General features: G+C 36.7%; 1 protein-coding gene across 1 annotated transcript in view; it reads left to right on the forward strand.

Annotated features, from left to right (window-relative positions):
- The window catches only part of ABCA13 (ATP binding cassette subfamily A member 13), a 197,800-nt gene that overhangs the window by 174,154 nt on the left and 5,746 nt on the right, over nucleotides 1–17,900 (forward strand). Inside the window, exons 57-59 of the mRNA XM_050708769.1 lie at nucleotides 2,692–2,826; nucleotides 5,322–5,425; nucleotides 8,057–8,149. Of these exons, the coding sequence (XP_050564726.1) occupies nucleotides 2,692–2,826; nucleotides 5,322–5,425; nucleotides 8,057–8,149 (332 nt within the window). The remainder of the gene's footprint in view (nucleotides 1–2,691; nucleotides 2,827–5,321; nucleotides 5,426–8,056; nucleotides 8,150–17,900) is intronic.

Below are 17,900 nucleotides of genomic sequence, written 5' to 3' on the forward strand. Positions count from 1 at the left end.
AATAAATTGATGTATCTCCTCACTCTTCACTGCTGAAAGTAATTGAAACCAGAAATAGAACATCATGATGAATATGACAAGGAGGGAGAGAAGGTGATTGTGGATATATCTCATATTCACTAAAGGAAGGAAACCATTAGAATTGTAAATGTCTTGCATAATTGTGTGTATCTGAAGATTTGTCACATGTCCAATTCTGGATTTCACTTAAAGTCGTTTAAGAGGGATTTTCATTTTTACTTTATGGTACACTATGATGCAAACCAGAAGACACCACTGGTTATACAGATAAATGAAGTTATAATGAAGATGTGCAGGCTCTTCCACACTATATCTAATGTATAATATATCTACTTTCATTCAGATGACATTTTCATTATCATTTAGGTCACTTTAGAATCATAGAATCCATAGAATGGTGAAGGGTCTGGAGGGCAAGATATATGAGGAGTGGCTGATGTCACTTGATTTATTCAGCCCAGAGCAGAGGAGACTGAAAGGAGACCTCGTCGCAGTCTTACAGCTTCCTCATGAGGGGGAGTGGAGGGGCAGGCACTGATCTCTTTTCTCTGGTGACCAGCAATAGGACCTGAGGAAACATCTTGAAGCTGTGACAGGGGTGGTTCAGGCTGGGTGTTACGAAAAGGTTCTGCACCCGGAGGGTGGTCAGGCACTGGGACAGGCTCCCCAGGGCAGTGGTCACAGCACCGAGCCTGCTGGAGTTCAAGAAGCGTTTGGACAACGCTCTCAGACATGTGGTCTGATTTTTTGGGTGATCCTTTGGGGACCCAGGAGTTGGACTCAATGATCCTTGTGAGTCCCTTCCAACTGAGGATATTCTATGATTCTGTGATTTGTAGGAGGATAATCCTCTCATCACTAACATGCATGCATTTCCAGTGGTAGCAATGTTAAATCAGCTAGTAGAGTGGATAAGCAGTTTACCATGTGCTTTAGAGGTATTTATTTTACAGGCTGCTTGAGTGTATAAGAAGACCTATGTTTGAAACATAAAACAAAACAACAGCAAAAACACAAACCAAACCAAACAAACACAACAACAAAAACAAAAGACTCTCAGCTGTTATATCTTCTAATTAAGCTTAGGCTTTCAACTGTTTCTAAAGCCACAGAATATTTGAGTTTGCAGCACTGGTACTGGTATACAGCAATAGTGTCTAAAGGAAAGCAAAACACTATGAATTACCTCTGAAACAGCAGAAGATGTGAACTTTTCAGTATAAAATTGCTTGTGGATGGTTTGATGGTTGTTGATTAAGGTTTTTTTTTTGAATGTAGGTTTTGTCTGAGAACATCCACTGCTCTCAGGTTATACAATAAGGTACACAGAACACAAGTGACTTTGGAATGCCAGTGCCAGTGTCTATGCTAGAGCATTCCAGATTCCTACCACTGCAGCATCATTCCTGCCTACAAAGAACTACCTCTTGGAGATGTCTTTTATTTTTATGCATACTACTGAAAATTTTGCTAGAAGGGTCATGAATATCTTGAGTATTGTCTCCTAAGGAAATTGCATAAAGTTCTCATGAAAATGATTGCTTATGGCAGTTTACTTGAAATGGATAGTAAATATTCACAATATTGTTGATTGATATATTGTTTTCTGTTAGATTTTCTAAATTAACTCAACACTGTCCATCTGATGTGACTAATCCTTCCAGTATTTGCTTTTTGCTGAAGGTAGCACAGAGGGAGCAAAAATAATGCATAATACTGTAGTGGATGCTCTGGTGTTGGATCTGAAACATGAGTTAGAGCATCATGCAACTACTTGTTACAAGAATCCCCTGGTTGTGCTACATCTAGCATAAAGGCAGATTGGCTATAGTATGAACTTGATCACCTGATGATGATAGAGCCACCCAGCAGCATGCCTCTAAACACATAGTGTTTTGCAGGGTGTCTGTTAGTGCTGAGTAGAAGACTCCTACATGTTTTTGCATGAGGTCTCTTTGGATGGTCTAGCAGTGATAGTTGATATAGGTGGAACAAGGCTCTTGGTACACTTAAAGTTCTTTAGCAGCAGTATTTAAGGGAGCCTTGTACATTAGGATTGTCTCTGACTGGTAGAGAAGAAAGGCCATAGAGGATATAAACATTGTCTCCTGCTGCACATTTGTGCATGACCAGCGTAGATCAGAAATACTTATTTAAGCAATTACACTCAAGAACTGGGTCTAATTTGCCCTTCCCCTTTATTCCAGAGGTCTGCTAATTTAATCCTAAATTACCTTTTGTCTTTAAGAAACTGTAAATATTTGATCCATGACTTGCTTTTCTGCCATTACCGTTTTTGTGGCTGATGTAGAATTTTATTTCCTGAATTTCAGTCACTGAGGTGTTTGATCAGGTGAATACTGGAGAACTAAGTGAAATGAGGAACATTTTAGATCATTGAGCTGGTAAACCAAAGTGAATGCAAATGACTGTTACAAGGAATGACAAAGCCAAATTTTCTATATAAGAAAATCCTTATTCTTTGTGGGGAGGAAAAGGGTCCCAAAGTAGCTTTTTGTGCACCTCTATGATTCAGAAGTAATAATATGCAGCAAATGGGGGTAAATAAGGAAGTAACTTGTATGTTTGCTTTTAATCTGCACGAACAGGGTATTTAAATGCTGCCTTATTTGGCTTGTCTTTGTTGACTTTCAAATTTCTAAACTGCAGGTAGCAGAAGACCTTGTCAACCGGTTGCATCTCAATGCCCATGTTGACAAACTGGTGAGAACATACAGTGCTGGCACAAAGAGAAAGCTCTCTACTGCTGTGGCTTTAGTTGGTAAACCCCAAATACTTTTACTGGTGAGTAGAGGCAGTACTGCGGCTACTTTGGAAACATGATAAATGCATTGAATTTCCTTGTCTTGCGTGTTGCTTTAATAATAATCAGGTAGTTTTCTGGTCAGTCAAGAAGTAATTGATACACAAGTGATCAACTGTCCTGTTTGCTTTGCTGTATGAACTTTGTATGAATTTTATTCACCAGTGCTTCCAAATCACAATCTGACATTGTTTTTCCTTTTTTCTTTTTTCTTCTTTTCCTTGGGGCAATGGGATAGGCAAGGAAAAAGGACCCCAAACAAGTACAAATGCAATTATAGCATCCGATGACCCAAATAGATAAATAATTATGTTAAGATTTCTTTATGTAGAAGAGAAAAAAAAATGCTGTAAAATACATTAATGATGTATGTACTCTTTACTTTGAATATAACATGAGAAAAATATATATGAACATTTCTACTGGCTGTCTCAAGAAGGAAGATTCTGATTTTAGTGAGTAATTTGGTGCTGGCGTTACTAATTACCTGTCTTTTTGAGGATTTTCATATTCCTTGCTTCATCATGCTTCATAAATTTGTCCGTTTTTTATGGTTTTATTGGATTCACTAATCCTGAATGGTATTAAATTGAATTATGTGTTGTCTTGGTGCCCACATTCTACCATTCATTTAGGCTTGAAACTAGCCTTTCCAGCATAAACAATGTCTTTTGTATTGAAGATCATGGAATTACAAAGCTATGGGAATTTTGTACTGTATTCTTTTTGTCATCACTACATATTTTTTTCACTAGAGATGAGACCACTCTTCCTCCAACCTTGGGTGGGAAGATCTCAACCAGTTCAGTGGTTGAATCAGCCTTTCAGAATTGTCAGGAGGACGTGATTTGTTCCCCAGAGTTGAGAGGGCAAATAGTACTTCTAGTCATAGATCACAGACTAAGTAGAAAAATATAAAATTGGTGTTGTTGTAGGGTTTATATTTCCAAAGCTGTGTATGTTCTGAAAATGAGACATATTTTGTTTCTTCTAGCTTCATAATGTTGACTCACTTCTGAGTTGAATTATTTTATTTACATTTTATGCTTAAACTGACGCTGGTTCAGTTAGTAAAAGGAGATAATCTTAATTCAGTGCTTTTTTCCTGATCTTAGAAAATGCTCCAACTGTTTTTTAATGTTTTTATGACAGCTTGCTACAGCAAGTAGCCATACCTTCAGGGCAGATGTTATTGCATATGTAATGACAAAAGGAAAGAAATGTATAAACATGTGAAACACTTTAAAAGATTTGGTTGGTTTTAAAAAAGCTATCTGATTTTAAGGGAGCTGCTCAGTATTTTAAAAAAATTCTCCCTTTTTTTTTGTCTGAGAAGCAAAAGCACCAATGTAAACTACTGTATCTGCTTCCAGCTCGCATCCAGGATTGTAGCTATTAATTTAGGTGATAGCCGTAGTTTTTATTATCATTATTATATTTTATTTTCAGTTTTACTGCTTTTAATCTTTGTTTTGTTACCCCTCTACAGTTAAGAGGCTGAACGGAATTCCTTTTCACCTTTGTTGTTGGTAGCTAAGCACCACAATCAGCATCAGACAGGATGCTTTATTTGCTTTGTTTCTTGATAACTCTGCTTACAATTTTCAGCTAGGAGTCCTTGCTGCAAATACATTAGCCAAGCCCATGCTATCCTAATTTGGTATGTCATGAAGGTGCTGACAGCCCTCATGAAATTGTACAGTATTAAAATTAACTTAAAGAGTTTAAAGAGTTAAAGAGACTTCTCGCTAGTTTTGTTGTGACAGAGAATAGCTTTTGACAATAAGATACCATTTCTTATGTTTCTATGAGTAGAAGAGGTCAAAATTTGATCTACTGAGTACAGCAGGATGATCTACTGAGTACAGCAGGATTAGATAGGAAGGGGAAATGTAGCCTTTTGTAGCTTTGCTTCTTTCTCCGTGGAAGCCATCTGAGTTGGAAACAGGAAAAGTCAGAGAGTTTGCATTGGGCAGCGCTGGTTGGGTCATTATTTAGTTCTGTGGATTCTTTCCGTCATGGGTGGGAGTTTTTCTAAAGGGACTCTAGGAGTAACAGCTGGAGGATGTAGAGTCCAAACATACTGTCCATGCCTTGTATGGGGTGAGCAGTAGCAAGCAGCTATGAGTTACAGGAGTTCTTCAGCACTTGTTTGTGCTCATGGCAGCTATGCATGTAGGGGAACAGACACAAACCAAAACCTTGCAGAATGTATATATATACATATATATATTACATATATACACACACACACATACACATCTCTTGAATAAAAAAAAATGCATTTTATAAATATAGAAATGAAGTTAAATGTACTAACACAAAAAACTGATCAGGGTGTCTTTTCAGTTATCTCCCCAAACCATAGTTTTTAAAAAGAGACAAATATGTACTGTTACTGTGAATTCTGTCCATGCTGGGCTGGAAGTCTGCTTTTTCCTATGCTGCTGTATCATTATTTTCATTTTTCCCATAGGATGAGCCCAGTTCCGGGATGGATCCTTGCTCTAAACGCTACCTTTGGAAAACCATTCTGAAGGAAGTTCAGGATGGCTGTGCAGCTGTGCTGACATCCCACAGGTGCGACCCTTATTACAGCAGCAAGCATATTCCTATTCTCCTTCCTCACTTGCTCTTAACTGAGTGCAGAGGAGCATATTCTGAAGGCATATTCACTCTTTTTTCACTCTCATATTCACTATTTTTGGTATCTTATGGCAACTCCTTCCTGCTCATGAAAGTTGAACTTACATAAATCATAAATATTTTCCATATACATTTTTCAAGGATTAGATTGTGGCTTAAGGAGGCTACAGGCAGAAAGATGATGCAGTGATTCTTCCCTTTTCTATGCTCTTTCCATTCAATGTTGCAGCATCTCTTCTTGTTCAGAACAAAAGTTATCCTTTTGCAGTTGCCCACTTTACAAATCCTTAGAAACATGGGAGTGGAAAGCCCTTTTCTGATTTCTGATTTTATTAATGATTTTGTTTTGCATGAGTGTATTGAAGGAGAATGCTGTAGTATGCTAAAGACACATACCTCAGCTATTCTCTGTATCCACTGCTGGAAATGGAAGGATTGACCCTGTCTTCTTGGAAGCGTGTATCTTGTCAATTCTTTGGTATGGTTATTGGTGCATCATTTTATTGGGGAAAACATCAGAACTGTTTTGTAATGTCTATAGTAGAATGGAATAAATTACATGTTCCCCTAGGGAATATAGTATAGTCAGTATAATTATATATAAAATGTCTTTGATTGAAGGTCATGAAAACATGCCCAGAAAGGACAAAAAATGATTAATCAAAACAGCAACATGATGTTTTGGCCAAATGAAATTTGAAAGGTAAATGAATCAATAACAGAATGTAGCAAAACTTCCTTATAGGTTTGCTAGATGTTAAATTTTTCAGATGTTCTCAAAACGTCTATTTGTTGTCCCTGTACATGTGCGTGCGACATTGTTGCTGAAAAAAATGCATTCAGAAGTTTCAAGAATTCTGTTTATAGAAACTGAATCTTCAAAAGCACATACCTGTATTTGATCCCTAAGTGTTTACCAGCTCACTCATTAGGGAACAGAAGTTACACAGTGTGAATTAAATCATCTTCAGTAAATTTTGCTTTAACTTTCCAGTCATAGTAAGAACCCTCTGTTGTCAAACACCAGCTAAACAGAAGAGATGTGTGGTCTCATTATTAATATGCTGTGAACAGAATAAATAAATAAATAAATCCATCAAATAAATTGTAACTAATTGCTCATTCAGCTCCACAAATTAATGACTTCTGGCTGAAGCAGTTATAAGTACAGTGATAGTGTACACATCTCGTTTCTAATTAATCAGACATTGTTGTGCCAGGTTGGATGAAGGAGAAATTATTTTATACCATTTGCTGAAGGCCATTGGAGATTTATTTGAGATTATTCTCTTGAAGGCTGCTTCATAAGTAAAGTATTCCTTCTTATGAAATGAATCTTTATGCATATCAGCAAGTAAATGCACCGAGGTATAGAAATGGTTTCCTGTGTAAAGATTGGCTTTTGAGACCTATTTACTTCATTTTCAGAAAAAATGTGCAACTTGTGTTTTGAGGCAGGAGAGGCATGTGGTTGTATTGACTGTCCATACAGGCCTAAATTTGTGTTATTTTGTCCTAACTGGGAACTGTTATGCCAAGAGGAGCATTATGACATACTACGTGCCAAAATGACTCAGCTAACTTCCTGCTTTGTGGGAAAATGCGTTAGCTGTCTCCCCATCTCTCTCAAACATAGTGGCTTGTGGTTTGGCAGTTTTCACCCTATTCCTGTCCCATTTTAAGAAAATTATTCCTAGGAGGGTACTTAATCTCCCTGCTCACTCAGTAAATACTATAATTTGGACTGCTATATGGCTGAGGCATTCAAGAAGACTTTTTAGCTTTCTCAGAGGCAATGGGGAAGTAAGCACAGTGAACTGCAAGAACATCAGACAACTTTGACTTCTCTTTGAGAAGTCAACTCTTTGATGAATATGTCCTGACTGATGTCCTGTCTGAAGCAATACTTTGGAAGAAATGCTTACATAATTCTGTGTAATATGTAGAAAGGCAGCATATCTGCCCTAAGCTTTACAAGTCAAAGTTATTCTTTATCATCTGAAGCAGCCATATCTAACAGAATCGTGCTATTCTATTCAGTTGCTTTTCCATGTCCTAAATTCTGTTTGGACTATAGTGTATTGCATCTTCTTCTGTCCTGCAGTCAGGCTAAGGGTAACTTTCCTTTTTAAGGAGATATATTTTGCAAGAGGTGAGCTGAGCAAACTTCATTTTTCTCCCTCTATCCCTTTGCTTAAAATGACCACAAACATGTTTTACAGGGAATAATGGTCTCACACTCAGTGGCATTTCTGAGACTGCCTACCAGGTGTGTGGTAATAAAACCTTTGTATCATAGCTAGATTGGTCAAATTAGTTATGGACTAAAACCATAAACTCAGTTTTGAGGCTCTTTTCTATCTGTCATGTGGTAATTATGTTTTGGTATGAACCAACGAGGGCTACAATTTCAACTGTTGCCGTTAAAGCCAAAGGTTTTGTTGTACCTATTTTTTCAGCTGTTCAGATTACTTCCATTTTAATTAAAGGTAGGTATAAATAGTGTTCTCTGTTTTCACTTGTCTTCTTTTAACCCCTTTTTCTTTTCTCCACCATGTTTTGTAGTATGGAGGAATGTGAAGCCCTTTGCACACGGCTTGCTATTATGGTGAATGGAAGCTTCAAGTGTCTTGGTTCTCCCCAGCACATTAAAAACAGGTATTATATATCAACATTGAATCTTCTGCAGATACCTTCAGTCTCAGAACTGGCTAGATATTTAGTAGTGCCAAGGCATAAATACTTATGACTGCTAAGCACATCTTTTCCTGCCATCACTGAAGTTAAAAAAGGAGCCAATTAGGATATCTCAGCAAGCTAAATTGACATATGGCATTACTAAAATGCTTTGTAGTCTTCATTGGTAATTGAAGAAGACAGATCTGTATCTAAATGAAGCACTTCTGCACTCAACCTGAGAAATGCATTGTCAGATTTCAACATTCTGTGATACAATGGGATACCCTTTAGTTCCTTGTGATAATTTTTCGTAAGAGAAAGAAGCACTTAACAGGTCAGCAGACAGTAAGACAATGCATTTTGAACCATTACCGTCTCCTGACAAATTCACTGTTAATTTTAGATATTTATGCTATAGTTTTCTGCTTTCTTTTCCTGGTGTGGATGAGCATCTCTTCTGCTTCAACTCTGCTCATAAGTTAATTTAACATCTGTTTATGGGGATGTTTATTTAGAGGATGGGCTGAATTCACCATGAAGAAAACAGGACCAGAAGTGGAAGGCAGACCTGCTGCAACTTAGAGATAGAACATATACATTCAGTGATAAGTAGAACTTTTATGGCATCCAGACAGCCAGCTGTGTAATGGCATTGCTCATTTACAAGCTGCAAAGCCACAATGGTTTGTACCAGCTCAGCATTTAGCACTCTTGAGTACAGATACACTTGACAATGTAAACAAGCTCTACAGAAACTGTGCTACGTTATGGGTATAAAGCACTCTGTAGTCTCATACAACTTTTTGTCCCTTGAGGGCACTTCTGGCTTTCTGTCCTTTGGACAGAACTGTAGGCTCTTGCTTCTCAGCTGCATTAGCATGGCAGGCCTGAATCATGTTTACCTTAATGTACTCTTTCCTTCCAATTTTTATTTTTTTTTTTTAACAGCAAAATAGACCTTCAGACCTATGAACAGGATGGTGAAAAGAACTGAGGTCTGCTTCCATATTTGTGCTTGTTCCCTGTGGTCATATTCATGTTTGCATGCCATTCAGAGTAGTTACCTCAGTTTCTGGAGGCAGGAGAAGCCCTCCAGGAGTTTCCACTTCTTTTGTTTCTAGCTCTTTTTCTTTGCTATCTAGTACATTTTGGCCAAATTTCAAAACATAGAAAGGTCTATTATCCCACTAGCTGAAGTAGTTTAGTAGGACTGCAGGCACCCTTATTCTTTTTGTAGTAAGAGACAGATGTCTGTAGAAGACAATGTAGACCTCGGGCAGGTAAAAATGCTTTTTGAAGATATGCATGTCCCCCGAAAAGGGAAAACAGTATTACTAGGTTCTTAGGCACTTCAGTTGAGTGTGTAAGATAGCTATGATAAATGTGGGCATTCTCTCTCTCTCTCTCTCTCTCTTTTTTTTCTGTTTTCTTTCTTTCTTTTTTTTTTCTTTTTTTTTTTTTTTTTAATATTTCAGTTCCTCTGGAGGGTGTGTGTGTCTCCTCAGCTTGACCATGAGGGGGGAACATTCCACAAAGTTTAGGTTCACCATTATCCTCTCAGTGACTTTGTCACTGTTTTGCCCCTCCTGATGCTTCCTTTAGCAGCATCTTTTCATCCAGCTTTTTTTGGAAGTAAGAAATCCTAAACATACTCATAATTACACACCATATTCATATAAATAGGACATTTCTTGATTTTTCTATCCTCTCTCTCTAGATACTCTTTCAGGTGGAGAGAGCTGCTGGGGTTGTTCAGCCTGGAGAAGAGAAGGCTCAGGGGAGACCTCATTGCAGCCTTCCAGTACCTAAGGGGGGCCTATGGGAAAGCTGGGGAGGGACTCTTTGTCAGGGAGTGTGGTGATAGGACGAGGAGTAACGGTTTTAAACTAAAGAGAGGAACTTTAGATTAGATATTAGGAAGAAATTCTTTACTATGAGTGTGGTGAGGCACTGGAGCAGTTTGCCCAGAGAAGCTGTGGATGCCCCCTCCCTTGAGGTATTTAAGGCCAGGCTGGATGGGGCTTTGAGCAACCTGGTCTGGTGGGAGGTGTCCCTGCCCATGGCAGGGGGTTGGAATCAGATGGCTTTTAAGGTCCCTTTCAACCCAAACCATTCTATGATTCTATAATATACCTCTTTCAGATCACAGTAAAAAATTCAGTGCAGAAGAATAAACTATGTGACATGCTGGAAGAATACTCAAATTAATTCTAAGAACATCAAGACATTCACAGATCAGCCATTCACAAGTCAATGCTGTATCAGCTCCTCTTTTAAGCTCTCCAAACCAAGTTCAAGATGAAAATGTTTGGTAGTCGTATTCATAGTAATTATTTTTTAAATCTCTCTCTCTCTATATAAAACAAAACTAAGATTACATACTACCAGCAGGTTTGTGTTTCTTGTATTGCCATGACTTTAAAGCAAATCAGTAGCATTCATGTGGGTTAATATGTGCACTGGACACCTGTATCACTGAAGCTTTCAATTGAAACTGTGTAGGTGAAGCTGCACGAAGATTTTCATTTAAGGCAAGACTAAAATCCCTTTAACTCCTAGCTTGTTGATTGATTTAGTCTCCAAATTTTCCGCACCTATTGTTCAGGAACATATTGAATTTTTCTAAAACTTTAAAACCTTTTATTAGGATAAAATAATCACTAGCTTTACCAAAGGATTTAATTAAAATTATACAGTTGTCTGAATTCTCTCTGACTGCCTAATTCATTTTCTTGGCTTCTGAGAGCAAAAACAACTGTAGAGAGTGTAGTCTTAAAACCTCATATACAAGCAGCTGTTAAAGCTGCTTTTTTTGTTTTTTTTTTTTTTTTTTTTTAAATTAAATGTACAGTAAAGAGATTTCCATGCTTTCTTTGGAAAACTTTTGATAAGTGCTGTGGAGAAGCCAAAAAATGTCCTTGTATTGCTATTATTATGTTACTTACTCTAGTTTCCAGTCTTCCCTCCAGACAGACCTACTGACTGTGGTTTTCTTCACTTGTCCATACAGTGCTCCATCATAGACTTCAGGTTATCACACACCTAATAAATACAGTCATTCTTAAGGGTTTAAGAAGTCTAGTACCTCTGTATAATTCACCTTCCAAACCTATCTTAGGACAATTTCCAGATATGCTACCATGTGCCTGTCTTGCAGAGGACTTCTCCATCTGCATGAGAGAAGCAGGATTCCTTTGCTTACTACTCCAAACCATTGAAATAATTAAGATTTAAATTATTGTAATTGTCATTTTCTCACTTTCCACTGTGATTATCCTTATCGTCCTGAAAAACGTCCAGGACCTGAAAGAGTTTATCCTTCCTTCCCATTTTCCTTCCCTCCCTGTGATATGTATATGATAGTCCTGTCATATACTTTCATATGGAGCAAAACTTTTTTCCTTCTAAAATGATAAACCATAAAAATTTCTAAATCTTTTCTTTGGAAAGAAGTCTGCCAGCTGAAGAACACTTTCCTTAACAGCCGTATCCACTGGTATGATTGCTGGTTAATTCTTTTTTTTCAGTGTTTACCTGCATTAACACAGTCTAGTGTATTTGTCCCTGCCACCTTCTCAGAGTAAAAAACCCCGTTGCTTTACATTTTATTTAACAAAACTCTTTCATGAAGCAATGTAAGTGAAAAAAAAGCACAAGAAAAACTAATTTTCCTGCACCTGATTTGATCTAAATTACTCATACTATAGAAATTTTTTCTTGATGATGCTTTTGTGTGTTCATACTGGCAGTATACTTAATTAATATTAACAAGCAGGAATTGTACCAAAAGAAATTAATGGGACCCATCATTGCAGATTATTATGGTTTTGTGTTGTGTTAGATTTTACAACTCATGATTTTTTATTTTTCTCTTATTTATAAGCAGCTGTTGATATCTTTGGTCTATCTTCAATTTGTTTCTACAAATTAGATTGAACAAATACTTAAAAATCAATTACAGGTAACCTAATCTAGCTTTGACTGGATAAAAGAAAGAAATGTAAACACTGTATAAACATTTAAACCAGAGCACTTTCATAGAGGTTTTATTTATGATAGAATGAGTCCTAGATTTTAAGAAATTACTATGGAAGCACATTTTAATATTACATGTGATAGTATTAAAATCTTAGGATTTTTTTTCCTCTTTTATATGTAGCTACATTCACTAAAATAACATTTTTCTTCTCTTTGTGGGGATTCTGTCTGTCTTGACGGAAACCATCAGAATTGTTTTATTTGCTTTTCCTTTAGTACCATTCCAGCCTATAAAGTCTAGTTATGATTGCCTTTTTGATGGATGTTTGATGAAGTCTTAATGGGTCTTCCTTGGAGCCCTGTTAAATTTCCTTCTTTGCTGTGGTGGGAAGTTTCAAGGATTCAGCTTTCTTTCTCAGTACACTTTCAGCCCTCGGCAGATGCAAAAGACCATAGTCTTGGACTGAATACAGGTTTGTCAGATGGCAGTACAAAATTCTGCTATGAAGGCTATGAGTGAGCTCCAGGAAGATGCTAATGTGCTTTTTAATGTGCATAAAAGCTTCATAGGGATATAAAAAGTGACACATACTGCTTCTAATGTGTGAGACTTGTTTAATTTTTCCAGCTCTTGTGCAAGCCTGTTACCAAGTGCTCACCCAAAAATGTCTCCTCTCCACAATTGAAGGTATTTTAGGTTTTATTCCCAACTGTTGAGCCCTGACTGTTTATCTGTTTGAATATTTAAAGTACCCTCAAATATTTCTCAGTGGTATGAGTATTAGACTTCTTTAGAAGAGCTCTTTTTTTTTTTTTTTTCAGGTGGCAAATTTCTGAATAAGGCCAAAAGAGGTGTTAGCCAGGAAGAATGAATTGAAGAGTAATTTCCAAAAAGTTAGCATCTTAGTTCTAGATATAGTTTGTATGAGATAGATGTGTTAGCAGTTGTGCCTATTAAAACAGAATTTCAGTTGACTCCTGCCAACTGAGTCAATTACTCTAAACTGTGAATGGATTACATCTAAACGATCTCTCCAGTATTCTCCATTATACTTAATGTTTTTTTAAAAAATCACAGAAGCATTTTCATGTTAGGTACAGCTGGCCAATCCTATGGGAACAACATTTTGAGTACCATTCTTCATTTTAGGGCCATCTGGACAGACTTCTTTTAGCTGAAAAATCCATACCAATTTTTCAAGTGCTGGACACACATCAAGTCATTGTTCAAATTGTATCAGCAAGCCATCTGATTAAATTACCCAGCAATTAATCCATTTGTTATAGCAGTTAGAATGGAAGATGTGTTGCCAAGCTATTTACACTTTACATTTTTTTAGAAGGTTGATTAAGAATATTTTACTGCTTTTCTCAAGATAACTCGCATGTGGATTTCTTAAATGGAAAAAAAAAGGATTAAGTTTAAAGATCTCATGAATATTTCAGCCATCATTGGACAGCGTGTTATCATACTAACAGGAATATTTGCAGTGACTTTCTTACATGCCATAAAATGTAGAAGTGATGATATTCAAAAATATAATTTTTATTCCTGTTGATAGACAACATAAATGTGTATTCATGCAATATAGCTATTTTTAAATCTTCCCAGAGGAAATCTTTAAGAAAACAGTTCTACAACTTTAAAAGCATATGCATTGTGAGTTCAGAAATCAGAGCTATCTTCATACTCATAAAAAACTTTGTGCAACATTAGTTCAGCCCTACTCTGTATGTACATCACAATGCAATTTTGGGGGGTGAAATTTTATATGGTGTTTCCTGCAGGACACTGCAGTATAGCTGCATACTTGTATTCTCTTCCCCTAGCATGTGATCTGTCTTTACTAGGCATTTTTCAAAACTGTCTCTAAATATACTATTATCAGCATTCATTAGAACAGTGCTTTGTAAATATTAACATCTATGTTTTCAATGATACTTCCAGGAAACAGGATTTGAAATAATTATCTCCATTTTATAGAGATGTAACTGGAGCATGACAAATATGCTAAAGTTAAAAGGTTTTGGGTAGCCAATCTGAGCAGTTTATGACTAAATATTTTAACACTACGTAGTGCTTGGTATTCTCAAAACTACAAAGCCATTGCTATTTTCAGCTGTAGCAGTGAGTGTTATGAAAGTACTATGAATTCCTTCTGCAGATTGGAGCCCTAGGTCTCAAGGTGGGCACTTAGCAGGGTAGGAAGCAGTAGTGAAAAATGTGGTCTGAGTGAATTACCACGGGTCACAGAGGTGTACTGGAGTGGAAGGGTAGGATTTGCTTCCACAGAGCCATTCTCATCCACCAGAACGGTGAAGCACTTACTCAGCAGTCTGCTATCTTACTTACAACATTTTCCGGATGTTTCAGTAAACAAAATCAATTCTCTGAGCATTTAACTCCAGTTTATTTTACAAACTCTTCACGGTAGGGATTTCTATAAGAGATACTATGCAGTGATGCAATTAAAGCTTATATAATAATGCAGATATTCCAATTGTTTGAATGTGGATTTTAGAGCTGACCTTCATTCTAACATTTTTTGAACTTGAGAATTTGAACTTAAATTGTTGGTAAGGTCCTTTCAATAGACATCTTAGTGTATAATATTCTGATAAAAAAAAAATCACTACAAAAACAAACAGAAAACAGTGACAGAAACACATAGATAATATTACTTCCTTCTGCTTTTTTGACTGTTGAGCCCCAGAAGGCACTTTAAGGAACTGTTGTTCTGGTTCTTTGTAGGCTCCGCCATCAGCCTTGCATAGAATTACAGTGTTGCTCTTCCTATTTCTCAGGGAATGCAATATGTAAGTAAAAAAAGAGTAACAGATCTCTGATACTTGCCTGTATATGCAAACACAAGCACATATACATACGTTTGTACAGGGACAGGTTTTGTGTGCATACAGTTGTACATACAATTAATAAGATTTTTTGAAGTTTTTACCACATATTTGGAAATCATACCTAAGCATTTAAAAGCCTGAAATTCAGAGAGCAAGGTAGCATTGTACCCTGCATTGTTCATAATCTGAGACTATCACTGTTATTGCAATGATATTATTGAATATAGAAATTTACTTTAGGTGACTTTGTATGAAAGCTTGGAGTATATGTGAACACAAATGCATGTACAATGTACTTGAACAAGTATAACTTGTTGTTTTAATAGCTGTTTTTATGTTTCTATTGTTATCCTGGAAAAATCATAATCAATTAAAAAAAGATGAAACAATCTATGAATAGTATATGGAAGATAGATTTTATAAGTTAGTTGTTATTGCATCTAATTAAGTTTTTATTGTTTGTTCAGCAGCACTAAGGTTGTTCTGAATAATTGCAGAATGAATTTGCGTTTTACAAGTTATTTTTGCATTTGATAGTAACATTTTTTTAAAAATAAAGCAAGTATTTCACATACCTCAAATTTAGAAACCTTTCTTCTTAGATATTGTCTTTCTCTACCACTTAATAGTGAATGACCTGAATCTGTATCCTGTGCCTGAGTAATCATATTGGAATAACTGTTGGCTTGTCTAGATGAGACTTTATGGAAAGCAGAACCTTATCTGTCTGTAAATGAATGCAAACAAGCATCGTGGTAAACAGCTCAGTAACAAATTATTCTCCTTCTTTGATTTATGGCATATATTCTAAAAGATGCATTTCCTTTCAAATGTTAAGTGCCAATGTTCTTTTTATTTTTTATTCAATACTGTCATTTTGGAGTATTCTTTTAATCACTCAGACTAGTGCTTATATAAAGTATGCACATTGTATTTCCACAAGTAAACTTTTTGTGAGCTGTAATTTTTTGATGTGTGTGTATAAATATATACTTACATACATGCACACACACAAACACACACACACATACATATATACACACACAGATGCCAAAACTTAATAGCATAATATTCTCCAGGAAATGTAATCTTTGTTGAGTTTATTTCAAAACAACAACAACAAAAAACATAAGGATGATAAGATTTGATTTGATTTGATTTGATTTGATTTGATTTTCATCAAGGCTTAGGAAATATGGCCATGTTCTTGATTTCCTGGGGTTACATTCAGCAATTTTGGTGTGGGGAAAGAAGAGTTATGGGTTTGGAAAGAGTGTGATTCAAGGAGCTGGTCGTACTTGACTATCTTGTAGATTAAAACAGTGGTTTCTAGATTAGGTTTTGTTTGTTTGTGAACAAGCAAATTCCTAACAATTTTAAAGGAAATTGTCTATAATAGAGATATAATAAAGACTATTGTAGAGCAAATAGAAAGAAGTCTGCTGATACTGGACTTGATTTTTTACCTTTCACAGAAAACAGGATGTCATGGGCTAGCTCTGAAAAACAGTGTGTTAGTACCTCTAGGGACCCCTTTTGACCATCCAAGTGTAGGCTCATCTGAGTACAAGGCATTGTATTTCAGGAACTTTTCTTATTCCCACTCAAATCTCTAACCCAGGACCTCTGAAAAATGGGCAGAAGAGAACACTGAGAAGTTAGTATTACTTGGTTTGCTTAAAGTGGTAGCCCCTCTACTTGGTATTTATGAGAATTTTTAGCCTTTTGGCAAATGAATGTACTTCCATTCCTACTGCAAAGCTAGAAGGAGCCCCAGGAAAGCAGCCTGGGGGGCTTGCTCATAAATCTGGCTACACCTTAGTCCGTTGTGTGACTGCAGCTTGGGTGAACATACATGTGAACTAGCTTAATATTATCTATCCTTATACTATTGACAGCATGGCTGCCATCATGGCTACATCAAGGGCTGGAAACCCCCTCCGAAAACAGGGGAACCATTTGGGAGGTTAGCCCAGGCTGACCTCTACTTTGTTATATTTTTACTACCAGCTACAAGGTCAGACCAAAGACCCATCTAACATTGTATCCTCTCTGTCTAATACTGGCCAGGAGGGAAAAGTACCAGGACCAGATAGGCACATTAAGATACTTTTCCAGATTACTCAGCAAGCCTTCAGATATTTGCTGCTTAGAGATTTCCTAAACCAGAAGAGCCCTTAGTGGACTCCCCTCCCCTCCCCGCCCCCCCCCCCCCCCCATGAACTTCCCTAATCTCTTACTCAGCTCATGTCAAATCCTGGCATCCAGCATATCCTGTGTCAATGAGTTCTACGGTTTTCATGTGCTATATGGAAAATTAATTCCTCTTACTGAATTTGAATTCCTTTTGCTCTAATTCAATTTGATGCTCTCTGGTCTTGCATGAAAAACAGGATCATAGGAGAGTGAAGAAGCAATCATTAATTGTGTTGTCTAGGCCAGTCATGATTTGGGGCACCTTTCTACCACCTAGACATCTTTTTTTTCTGTGCTGAAAAGTTTTAGCCTGTTTTATAATTCCCAATTGTTCCATTTTACAATTGTGAAATTTTTTCATTCCTTGTTGCCATTTTAAGTTCCATTTTTCCCTCATTATTTGAGCTGCTCAGTGACCTTGAAGACCCATGCAATTACAGGTGTGGAGCAGTGGGATGCATTTTGTAGTCTTTGCTAAGTTCATACTTCTTCAGTTGATGCTGTTGTTAATACTCAACTACTTTAAAATCAGTCTGGGAATGTATGTGTTAGTTTCAGTCTCATGGTTGCATTTTAGTAGGTAAAGCACTCAAATAATTCTCCTAGAACTGCTGATTAAGTGAAAGTCAAGCTTAAACAACTAGCTTGACTGAGAGAAAAGAGAGAAAAGATGAAGAGCAAAAATATTTTTTGTTAAAAT

Source organism: Cygnus atratus, chromosome 2 (assembly GCF_013377495.2).
Source record: "Cygnus atratus isolate AKBS03 ecotype Queensland, Australia chromosome 2, CAtr_DNAZoo_HiC_assembly, whole genome shotgun sequence".
Taxonomy (NCBI): Eukaryota; Metazoa; Chordata; class Aves; order Anseriformes; family Anatidae; genus Cygnus; species Cygnus atratus.